Genomic DNA, 12,680 nt, shown 5'->3' on the forward strand with positions numbered 1-12,680 from the left:
TGCCGTGTATTGTAAATGGTGAAGTTGAGATATTACAAGCCTTTTTGTGTTACCAAACATGAATAGTTGAAGAAAAACATTACCCTTGATTTCTGATTCCAAAACTAGTTCATAAATTGATGATGTAAATATGATGAGACGATTCAATATTTTTGTTTCGGCCCTCTGAGGGAAACCAGAACTACAATGTGGCCCGTGAGAAAAATTTGTTTGGCACCCCTGTACAACTGAATAGATTTTGTTTTACAATAAAACATTAGGAGAGGAAAAGTAATAATAAATAAGTGCGTACACCCTCTTCTAAGTGAGGATGTGCCAATGAAATGGAAGTCAGAACACAACCGTTGTCAGTTTCAGAAACCAAATTTGGCCCTCGAGCATAAATGTTTGCCCACCGCTGTTCTAAGGTCGGCACTTAAAACAAGAGACCCTCGTCTAAACGTGCACCCCAAAGCACAATCGGAGGATCTGCTGGCTCGTTCGCTTTTCAGGAAGCGTTGCCGCGTCGTCAGGACAACGCGGCCCCGGGCTGGTCATTTTAAACCCCGCGCCCCCGCGTCGACTGTGGCGCTAACGATGCCGCCCTCCATTGGAATCAAATGAAGCTTCAGGAAGTCTACGGGTGATTCAATGCGGGCTCTGTGTAATTACTGGCCCGGCGTTCGCTGTTAGTCACTTTGCTTGTAGACGGATGATTTTGAACCATTGTGCTTTGTCTCTTTGGTGGACAGGAAACGCCAGTCTTGTTTTGACTTAAAGGTTTTAGTTATCAGAGTTCACACATCATATCGAAACTGACATACACTGGATTACTTTTTTATTTTATTTTAAAGATCTATTGTACTTTAATTTTAGTTTAACACAGAAGCTCAAGATTGGTAGTGAGAATTCTGTTATTTCCACCACTGGAGAAATAAAGCATAAAACATTACTATTAATTTCTGGTTGACTTAAAATCTTATTAGTATTAAAAAAAATAATGTGAACTGTTATAACAGATATTAATGTTTACCATTAAGTTAAATTGTTAAAATGATCAATGAAATGAAAACAACATTTTTAAAATAAAAAAAATCAAGATTTCTATTGTCTAAAAATGTTCCAAATTGCATTTATTTTATTATTTTTTTTTCCAAGCCCAGATTTTTCATTTTATTTTTTTTAAATCAGGCCTGGTGTTTGCCAAGCGCCACCTTGTCTCGTTGTGACAACTGTGCCATTGTCGCGCTCGTCGGGAGTCACGCTGGGCCGCGTTAATTAAAAGCCGCCCTCGGAAAAAGCCGCATTTCCAACATTCCGACGCAATTTTTTGGCTTCTGGGATACGGAATCGATATCGACGTCATCTGTTGGGCTGTTGGACGAAGGGAGTGTGAGTTTTTTTTTTGGGGGGGGGGCAAGACGCATCAGATGTTGTGGTTTGAAGTGTGTTTGTCGTGAGTTTTACTGTAAGGCTGACTGCTGACTGACTGTGTCTGTGTGCAATTAGCATCATAAAGAAGCAAGACAGGCCTCAGCTTCAGGCCGCCGAGCGTGATGACATCCTTTGCCGGCTGCCAGCGCACTGGTGAATCCTCCTTTATTTTTTTTTTCCTTTTTCTTAAAAGCCCTCCAGGTGTTTTTGTTACAGACACTCAGTTACAGTCTGTTTTTTTTTTTTCGGGGGGGGGGGTGTTATTCACTCAGACGTCTCGGTGCAGGCAGGGAGGTGAGGAATAGGGCAGACGCACTTTCCAAGCATCCACGCACGTAGCGGATCTTTTTGAAAAATATTTCGATTATTTGGCGGCACGGTGGAGCTAGTGGTTAGAGCGTCTGTCTCACTGTTCTGGGGGCCAGGGTTCAAATCCCAGGCCCGCCTGCGTGGAGTTTGCATGTTCTGCCCGTGCCTGCGTGGGTTTTTCTCCCACATCCCCCAAAAATCTATTAATTAGAGACTAAATTGCCCCTAGGTGTGAACGTGAGTACAAATCGTTGTTTGTCTCCATCTGCCCTGTGACAGGCTGGCGACCAGTTCAGGGTGTACCCCGCCTCCTGGGTGAAGTTAGCTGGGATAGGCTCCAGCACACCTGTGACCCTTGTGAGGAGAAGCGGCTCAGAAAATGGATGGATAGATCATCACCATCCATCCATTTTTGGAAACGTATAAACTTTTCAAACCCTTAAATTAAAGAATCAGAATCTGTATCATTTTAAAATGTGTATTATTAAAAGATTTTCAAAAATCGCCCAAACTGTTTTTTAAAAATCTCAGTATTTGTAAAAGAATTAAAAAAAATCACGATTATTTAAAAAAAAAAAATCAGTTCTGTTATTTAAAAAATCATGACATATGTACTCCATCCATCCATGCATTTTCTACCATTTCTCTGGGTCGGGTGGTAGGGGAAGTAGCTTCAGCAGAGATGCACAGACTTCCCTTTCCCCAGCCACTTCTTCCAGCTCTTCCGGAGGGATCCTGAGGTGTTCCTAAGCCAGCCAAGAGACATAGTCTCTCCAGCGTGTCCTGGGTCGTCCTTGGGGTCTCTTTCCGGTGGGACATGCCCGGAACACCTCACCGGGGAGGCGTCCAGGAGGCATCCGGATCAGATGCCCCAGCCGCCTCATCTGGCTCCTCTCCATGCGGAGGAGTCGCGGCTTGACACTGAGCCCCTCCCGGATGACCGAGCTTCTCGCCCTATCTCTAAGGGAGAGCCCGGACACCCTGTGGAAGAAACTCGGGTTCTTGTTCTTTCAGTCATAACCCACAGCTTGTGCCCATAGTGGAGCATAAGAACATAGATCGACTGGGAAAGTGAGAGCTTAGCCTTTTGACTGAACTCCCTCTTCACCACAGCGGACTGATACAAAGTTCGCATCACTGCAGACGCTGCACCGATCTGTCTGTCGATCTCCTGCTCAGATGTACTTTCTATTTTTAAAAAATCCTGAGATTATTTCTAAAAAATCAGCTATGAATGAAAATAAAACTGATTTCTCTCAACTCTGCTGATTGTAAAGTGCCACCTTGTCTCTATTTTGGGACAGGTCTATTTTCAAGCCTCGTCTGGCTGAGTCACTCAGGGGTCTCGGTGAGGGGAGACGGAAAAGACGGGCAGAGCAGAAATTTTCTAAGATTGCGCACCGTTAGTGCATATAAATCGGAGCTGTTTGTTTTAGAGTGCTTTTAAAGCGCCCAATATTTATTCTGGAACGACGACTAAAGGGGACCGCCTCTGCCATTCCGTCTGCACTCTGGAGTTTATAAGCCAGGCTCCGGCTCCACTCGTTTTGTTTTACAAGAGCGAAACGGCAGCTAAGCTCACGAGTTATTGGGGCTACATCTGGAAAATGTTCTGAAGTTACAGGAAACTGCGGAATGGGCAGCTATGTCTTATGTAATCGCATATTATCCGCATGTTGAAATAATTGATAGTTTACATCTCGTGATATCTCCACGGACTCGGTGTCCCAATTTTTTGGATCTTTCACATTTGGCAGGGTTGTCAATAACACTCTTTTCTGTGGTGTGTCAAATTTTCCATTTCACTTGACAATACTGTGAAGAAGTCAGGCATCTCAGACCATAACGAACATAAAAGCCTGCGAAAAGCTGGAAGGACTGCATTCCAGCCGTTGTCCCCGTGTCACAGCCGCAGCACGCTCTTGCTGACTTTTGGGAACGTGCTCGATACTTTAAAAGTGCAGATTGCGCTTCCTTTGGTTAGTGGTTGTACGTGATTTGTCACAAGAAAGTCATCATTCTCTCAGATGACAGATAACACACATCCTTTCATTGGTGGAGTCCTTCCAGACGGTTTAGCGGGTCCAGGCAGACGACACAGTGTGACTCACAGCTGCTGATTGTTGACACTTTATGTCAGACTTTTTCCCCCCTCTCGCAGCCTTCCCTATGCCCCCCCAACTCCACCCCTCAGAAGAACATCTGCGCCCCCCACCCCCCAACCCTCGGAAGAACATCTGCGCTTGGCGAAAAGCAGAATCGGTCCAAATAAACATCCCCAAGGGACAAAGCTTTGTTGGCGTAGCCGGCGAGAATAAATCGAATCGGTTCTGGAGGGGTCCTGGAATTCCGCGGCGATGGCAAAAACTTGGTGAGTGGGTTATAAAAGAGTTGTCTCGGGCACAGTTGGTAGGAGGGCTGGGCACAAGCTGGAGAAAAGACGGGTGGGGGAGTCTACCATAGAAAGGGGTTGGGTTGAAGGAAAGATTTAGTGTGGGGACAGGCCTTTAGTGGTGGCGCTGGGGGGGTTGAGACGGCAAGAGGAAAAAGGGGCAGAAGGAGCCCAGTTCAAAGTCCAAGCTGTGCCGAGAGCGAGCAGGAATGCGCCGCGGCGTGGGAAGGAAAGATGCTCTGACTGCGGAATAGCGAGGCCCTTGACGGATATATGAAGCATCCTGGCTATATGATGAAAATTTCCCGTGAGTACAAACATTTGTGGGTGATGGAGTTATCTCTCATACTGTTTTTCATACAAATAGTTTCTGAAATTATGACTTTACTACTGCGCAAGCATAGGTTAATGATCGGCTGTGGCGCAGACAGATTTCTAAAGTGAAGACCACCAGTACTGCGCTTTGAGGTTTCTCCATCAAATGGTGCTAGTGGCGAGGAATGCAGAAAAATTTTGGAAATTTTTCACAAAAAAATGAACTCTGAGCAGTTAAGTAATGGACTCGGGTGCATAGGAATGGATGTTAGTCTGAAACCGATGGCCTGCTCATTGGAGGGATCATCAGGAAGAGGAACAAAAATGTCTTGATAAAGAGAACTTTGATTCATTTTATTTGAGTAGCTTTCCGACTTGGGGAAGTAAATCCAAAGTTCTTGGCTTTTGTGGATTGATGGCGCAATGTAGTGAAAATTAGGAAAATCTGAGTTCGTGTGCTTTTTGGTTTGATCTAAAGTTTTCATTAGGATGGGCGGTATCTTAATGAAAGTTTCAGGTCAAATATTTGTATTTTTATGACCTGTTGATACATCGTGTCATAATGAGGGTTTCAGCTCCAACCACAAACACCAGGAATGCTTCGGTGGGTGTGTTCCTGTGGGGTGGTCAACAAAAGGCTGTTGTTGTTGTTGCTCGATGATGTTAGTGAAACGGCCGTCTATCATCCATGCAGACCTTCATTAAGATACCAGTACCAAGATACTAAATGAAAGCGACATAACCAAAGAACATTTCAACTGATGCTTTCAAAGAGACAACTCCTTTTTAAAAAGAAAGTTTACGCTTACGTTTCAGTCAAATGTTCTTGGCTGATTAGACTTGAGATAAAACTTTCATGAAGGTACCTCCCATCTTACTGAATGTTTCAGCTCAAGTCGCAAAGATCAGGAACATTTTGTGAAAGTGTCATTAAGGTACATCCCATTTTCAGGAAAGTTTTGACTCAAATGTTTTTCTGCCTTGAGCTGACATTTTCATTAAGATACCTTCCATAATTAAAGAATTTCATCTTAAGTCCCGTAAGAACGGTGGATCAGGTGGTAAAGATCCTGGACCCCGGCTGTGTGGAGTTTGCATGTTCTCCCTGCGCCTCGTGGGGCTTTTCTGGGCACTCCGGTTTCCTCCCACACCCCAAAAATATGCAACATTAATTGGAGACTCTAAATTGCCCCTTGGTGTGATTGTGAGTGCGTCTGTTTGTCTCTATGTGCTCTGCGATTAGCTGGCAATCATTTCAGGGTGTACCCCGCCTTCTGCCCGTTGACAGTTGGGATAGGCTCCAGCACTCCCCGCGACCCTCCTGAGGATAAGCAGCAAATAAAATGGATGGATGGATCTTAAGTCCCAAAAAAACCAAGATGATTTGATTTCAGTAAAAATACATCCCATCTTAATGATTGTATCAGCTTAAATAACAAAACCCAAAAACATTTGAGCCTTGTCAAGAAACTCTCAAAACCTAATTTTGGGCCCAAATACCAAAAACCAATAACATCTGGTTGTTGTATTTATTTCATCCTCTAAAGCGTTTGATTTTGCGCTCCCCTCGTCTGTGAGTAGGTTGTTTAAATGACCCATTTTGGCTAATGGTTATGACGCTTCAGCCAAACTTTTTCCTCGAAGCGCATCATACACGCCCAATCTTGTTGACAAATTGCATAATCATAAAGTTGCGTAATTTTGTATGAAAAGAAAGAGAAAGAAAGAAAGACAGTCACCCACTCTCTGCCTCAGAAACTTTAGTGGGAGACATCTCGGGACATTTTCTGCCATTATGGCCCCGTCCAAACGCTTTTGTGGACTCGTAACTCTACACTGTACACAAGTTGCGAGCGTAGCGGGTCGCCGAGAGCAAACAAGCTCTCATTCTTTGGCATGGTGCCCGCCCCGGCCTTTTATCCACGGGAGATTTCCTCGGCGAGAGGATGAGAGGACAGAATGTCTCCGTGTCGCATTACAGAATGCCAAACACGGAGGAATTCCCAGCTCGTGTTACTTGGCAGGGTTGGAGGAGTGGGGGGGTGGTGGAGGTGGTGGGGGGCTTCCTGCTGGATGAAACAATACGGGACGTGAGATATTAACCACCTGGGAGGGAGGCGAGACTCGGCAGAAGCTCTCGACCTCCTGCTTGAGCAGGTGTGAATGCGGCAGATAGGAACGGACGTCATCGGTGGCGTGTTGGCTGGCTAAACAGTGAACTTTTTTTTTTTTTTTTTGTTATCCAAGGACAGACGTGGAGGTGGGGGGGAAATGCTAATATTTATCCATTTGTTGGTCAGGGCTGAAGAGCAAAGTCACTTTTCATTGATTTGGCCAGAGTGACATGCATGTGAACCAGCGCAGGTGAGTCCTGGTTTGGTGTGGAGTATAGCGGCTCGGAACCTTGTCACGGCTTTTGGTTGTGATGACGAGGTAGAATCGGTAAGCATATTGTTCACTTAATTGGTATGAAAATTATTTCTTGGCTTGGCTTGTTCGGTGGTTTATGCCAGTGACGTATAGTGACAGTCAGAGGAATAAAATGCTCTTTTACTAATGACAAAAGAGAATCATATAGTTCATAGAACTGAAAATTAATATCTGCCTCATTCTTCGGTTCGACTAAGCAGATTTTGCACTGAGAAAAAACATTTCTGGGTGAATTAAGATGAGAACTTTGTTTTAGTATCTATACTCTTTGAGACATTTTTGTTTGTTACTGTGACGAGAGTGATTTGTACAGTAAAAAAGGGAATGTGTAAAATGTACAAAATGTTACTGTCGAGTTCATTTAATCTTTGTGGTGACGAATGTCAGTGGTAGTCAACCGAATGCATTTTTGAGAAAATGTGATGTGAATTATTCATTCACATACACAAAAGCCAATTTGAACGTGTCACCGAAAATTCCAAGTTTGTGAAGCTTTGTGAAATTTGATATAAAATCTGTTTAAATATGCTGTTAGAATTTTGTTGAAGATATACAGTATATACTGTCTATATATATATATATATATATATATATCATAAAGCACATACAAATATAAAGCCTATTTAATGTTTTATCGGGTTTGTAAGAGAATTTTACTTGAAAATGCCCAGAATGCCCTTTCTGATGTTATTTTAATTGGTCTTTGAGGTGGTCGGATTTTTGATTATGTGACATGTAAATGAGCTTTTCTCTGATTTGAATTCTCATTCAAGTTGGATTTTTAATTTAAAAATGGACAAAAGCTTTTCTCTGATTGGTCCTTGGTGGTATCATGGCATCTTGTGGCGGCCAAGGAATCGTAGCGAGATCGCGTTTTACTCCTTCGTAGTCTTGCTCTCACTGTGAAGCATAATTTACCGTGTTGATGTAATGAGGTACATGAGCTCAAAGGTGACATGGGTAAAAAAAAATAAATACAAGTGATGGAAATATTTTGAGGTTATGCTCGTCATCCTCTACCGTTCACTTGAATTGAACTTGCGTGCGACGTTCATCGCTGGCAGCAATGAATACAAACGTCGCTATTTCACCCACAGTTACAATAAAAATGACAAATACTGTTAAATACGGTTTCAAAGCACAGCACATGTCGATTTACATCGACGATCTCTCTGGCTGAGACTGAGATGCTCCTTTAAAAGCCGGAAATGTCCCGCTTGGCGTTCAGGTGAGCTGAGCTGAGAGGGTGGCAACCAACCATGAAGCGCGCAAGTACTCGGACAGTATTTGTCACGACAACGGCAATTTCAAGTCAACTTGTTTTCCAAGCCTTTTGCAATCAATTGACAAACCTTGTCTTATTTATGTGACACTTATTTGGATAGAACAGTCTTAGAAAATGATTTTGAAGGCATGGGAGAGTTTATTTACAGCTTTTTTTTTTTTTTTTAACCATGATATATGTGTCTCCAAGTTGAAACAGTATCTTACAATAAAATAAAAATACTTTTTAGAACCAAAACCTCTGCCTCGTTTCTGATGAAGACTTGAAGAAGCTGGTGTGGTTTAATGTTGGCAATGGTGGTGATACTTGGAGACCACAGAAGTATTACTTGGTGTAGCAAAAAAATGGCTTAAGACACGTAGTCACTCATCTATTAGCATATTTTGGGATGCTGTTTGGTATTTGGGGATGAGGTTTGTAATCCATGCGGCGAATGCGGGATGTCCTGCGACACTCTTGTGTCAGACAACGTCGGAGTGGCAGTAAATAGTTTGTTAGCATTCATGGGAAGGTGGCAACAGTTTGCTTCCTAAACATGTCAACGGCAGCAGCTCATGTCACATCAGCTTGATGTCTTTATATTGTTTTGTGGTGATTGTGTGTCTGTTGTTGGTATGTGTTTAAAGACTGCCTGGAGTAACACATCACAATTGTGAAGTGCCACAACAGAATTCCCAGAGGTGCTCATTAGATTGTTTTTCGTCGAGTAAAACGCATACTCCGGCTGCCTTTGATCTCACTAAATACGTTATCGCCCGTGAGCCAATATGTCACTCGCTGATCACGGCGCATTCGTTGTTACTGATGGCAGTAACGCTCGCTCTACTTGCGGGATCGGGACTGTGCCCTGCCACAAATGGCGAAAAGTGAGTACTTCATGTTTAGCCGACCCTGTATTTGCAATCTTCAGTCATTGTTTTCACAAGCTTTCTTTTTTCAGTAAATGGATAATAGCTTTTCTATTGCTACACTAACATATATGCATATCGCTCTTTTCAGCCAGTTTATTGTTGTGTATTGGCTTTGATGCACCTCTTTTTGTTGGATCTCATTAGCTCGCGCAGGTCTGAACTAATGAAGAGTTTTAGCTGAATTTAGCAGACACAGACAGCTTCTTTTATTAACGTGTCGAAGTGTCAGATTGCAGCTGAGCAGGTAGACGTTATAAACTCGGTCGCGCCGTAAAGGCCGCCTGAAGTGTAAAAAGACCTTGATGGCGGCTATATCAAGTCCGTGTGAAGGAGTTGAGATAACGTGAGTCAGACTGGCCGACTGGGAAGGTCACATCCCTGGTATCTCCCAATAATCAAGCGTGGCGGGGGTAAGGGCAAGGGGGGGTCGGTGGGGGTTTTAATTCCCCACAGGTCAACACGCCCACACGTCTGGAGAAGTCGGGTAGAGCTTTTTCCATCCATGTGCAGTGCGTCATCGGGTCAGTCGGAATGAAACTGACCTCACTGCGGTTTCAGTTCATTCTGCTCCTCATTCTTTAAGGGGATACATTTAGGAAAATTGACTTTTTAACCGCCTATATTCTGATATTTGGGTTTGTGGCGTGCCGGCAAATGTGAAATCATACAACCAAGTAAATCTTTGTGTGTGAGCAAGCCGGTGTGCCAGATTCTGACGTAACGATTGGGTTGTTGATCTTTGGTGACTTTTACCAAAAGCATGTTAAAAAAAAAATAGAAAATTGGAAACTATTTGTCCTTTGACATACCCTCGAATCTTGTGTTTGCAGAAGTCGAGGCGAAGGAGGCGTGCGACTGGCTGCGGGCCGCCGGATTTCCCCAGTACGCTCAGCTCTTTGAAGGTAAATGTGAAAACTCCCGTGCCAATTCGAAATTAGATACAAAAGGCAAACATGCAGTTAAAGATAGAGACACGGAGGATCGTAAACCAAAATAACTCCGTCAGGGCTTTTATTTTGAAGCCAATGTAGTGAGTTCGGGAACTGAATGCAGCCATTTTTGGAGAAGAGAGCACATAAGGTCATCTTGTCGGTCAGGCCGTGACAATTCGCCGCATTCATCGACCGCACGCACAGCGGAGCTCATTGAAGTCCTCAAAATATTCTTGAGCCTGCCGGATGAGACAAAGCAACGACAAGATTTGCTCGGTCTACAACATCAACCTGAGAAGTACAATGTTCCCGCACTTTACCCTGGTGCGGATCTGCTATATAACAGATCTTCAGGTCGAGTCACCGCACACAGCACTTATCAGGACTGTGCAGTATTTCCTATACGTCATGCAAATGTTTTGTAATTGGTTTACATTGTGTTTAAAAGTCTCATTTTGATTGTTTAAAAGAATTTTAAAGGATTGTCCCTGATTGCCGGTGGGTTTTCTGGCTTCACAGTAATTTGAACAAGACCTCTCATTTGTCTGGAGGTTAAGCTTCATGACAGGGAATGATTGCAACTAAAAGGGAGTTTCTTCGCTGATGCAGCAGGGTTCTAACGAATCACCAGCGGACCTGAAATCCATGACGAAGATGTAACGCTGCCGCTTCAAAGCTAAAAAGCCCGGCAAACAGGCCGAGCCTTGTTTCGGCCCGAGCGGCCATCGCTGCCTGTCGGCTTGCTTTTCATGCAAAAAGTTAATGACTTTACATGAATGCGGCGGAATGTTAGATTCAGAGATTCTGGATGCGGTCCACCGAGTTATGTAAGAGAAGACCCATACCCGGCCCAATACGGAACGACCCCGCACAAGCGACAGCGCTGTTGTTCGGGCAAATTCTGTCCCTTCTCGTTAGCATGAAATACTACACAAGTGTTACAGTTTGCTTCTGGGAATGTGCCCCCGCTCAGTTTGGCTCCCTGTTTCCATGTTGTCATCTATGTAAATACACAAAGGCGCTCTTCTAATCTGAATGTGTCCTTTGCCCTCAAGACTCCCAGTTCCCCATCGACATCAGCCCTGTCAAACGAGACCATGACTTTCTGGACAAAGATCTCGTTGAGCCTCTTTGCAGGTAAATACATACATTGTGTTGACTTCTAAACGTGGTTGCGCGTGGAAAACTAACAGAGAAGCCAGAGTGTGAACGCAAATAAAAGGTGTTATATGAGCCCCTTCCTAACTGCATTCACTGCAACAAGTCAAATATGTTTATACGAGAGACTTTAAAACATAGAGCTCAGTGTGTTCAACAAACTCGAGATGTGCACTATTTTGACAACTTAGACTTAAAAAAAAAAAAAATTCTAAGTGCATTAAGCCATAAAAAAAAAGTGCAGTTCAATATCACTCCATTATGTCAGAGGAGAGAGCTTCTCTTCCAAGAAAACAGCGCCTGGGTCGCCAGGGTAACCGTGGCGACAATGAAGAGAGGAAAAAGCTGGAGGAGAGCGAGGGCGCCTCGCACCGCTCGACATACTGTGACTCTAAACAACCCCGAAGCGACTCATCTAAATTCCAAAGTGGCCACGGGGACAAATGGAACACCAGTGGAAAGTGTTCCAACTGCCGTGTGATTCCAGCCTTCCTTGCCACGCCATCGCCATGGTAACGTTTGCCGCGAGTAATTCCGAGCAAACTCGCGCAGCACCAAAACAAATAGCAGTGTACTGTAGCTGCAGTCGATTTGAATCGATGTTTCATGTACGCTCTGTGGGATCCCCCTTCTCGGAAGCCTCCTGTTACAGCAGCCGTATTCAGAGCTCTTGAGGCCTTTTGGACCGAAGGGGCCCCGCTTGGAAATCCTCCTTTTAGCTGGGATCCTGCTATCTACAGTAACAATCCTGGGAACTTTTTGTTTGGCTAACCCCGATATCCTGCGACTGTTACTGTCCGTGACCAATGCATCAATCACTGCGAAAAGCAAAACAGTTCTCTTGGTCACAGAGGAATCTGAAGTTTTCTGATACATTTCCACTTATTTCAGTCCTCAGGCCTACTGTGGTACTTCAAACACACATCTAAACTTGTAAAGTGGGTCTCGGTTTTACGACATCCCGGTTACTGATGGACTGCACATTCTTTAATTCCTTTCTTCTTAGTCTATTGATATTAGTATAATTACTTTTATTACCATGTATATTACATGTTGCACCATTGGACAGAGATCATTGTATTAATATTAATGCACCTTTCACTGATGATGGCAATAAAATTGATTCACATTTTGTCTTTCCTGTTGTATGTTGATAGTCTGTTTTTTTTGTGTTTTCAGGCGACTCAACACTTTGAATAAGTGCGCCTCGTTAAAACTTGACGTGAACCTCCCAAAGAAAAAAGTAAGTGTTTTCCAGCGTTATCATTTTAATAATTCATATGAATTTCTGCTGACTTCAAGGGTGATTCAATGAGTCCAAATGTCCATAGCGGGAATTCGATATTATTCATAGTCTTATTCGAATGAAGCCGAAAACCAACACTGCTGAAGCTTTTTCAGTCCTTCTTAGTTTTGAGTCTGTCACGCACTTTGAAATGCAGTCTATGGTATTTTTATTAGCATGCTCTATTTATGGCAGTTTATTTTCGAAGGAGTAGTGTTGCATCACTCTTTCCCGCTTGTGTAATGTTATT

General features: G+C 43.6%; 1 protein-coding gene across 8 annotated transcripts in view; it reads left to right on the forward strand.

Moving 5' to 3' along the window:
* stard13b (StAR related lipid transfer domain containing 13b) overlaps positions 1 to 12,680 on the forward strand; it is a 72,522-nt gene that overhangs the window by 53,465 nt on the left and 6,377 nt on the right. For 6 of the 8 annotated variants that reach the window (XM_061827222.1, XM_061827223.1, XM_061827220.1 and 3 more), the window contains 3 exons: positions 9,886 to 9,957; positions 11,043 to 11,124; positions 12,325 to 12,388. In XM_061827222.1, the coding sequence (XP_061683206.1) occupies positions 9,886 to 9,957; positions 11,043 to 11,124; positions 12,325 to 12,388 (218 nt within the window). Of the gene's footprint in view, positions 1 to 1,488; positions 1,567 to 4,372; positions 4,422 to 9,885; positions 9,958 to 11,042; positions 11,125 to 12,324; positions 12,389 to 12,680 lie in introns of those variants that run through there. The other 2 variants (XM_061827229.1, XM_061827228.1) reach the window with 2 other exon arrangements.

This window comes from Syngnathoides biaculeatus, chromosome 8, assembly GCF_019802595.1.
Source record: "Syngnathoides biaculeatus isolate LvHL_M chromosome 8, ASM1980259v1, whole genome shotgun sequence".
In the NCBI taxonomy this organism is placed as follows: Eukaryota; Metazoa; Chordata; class Actinopteri; order Syngnathiformes; family Syngnathidae; genus Syngnathoides; species Syngnathoides biaculeatus.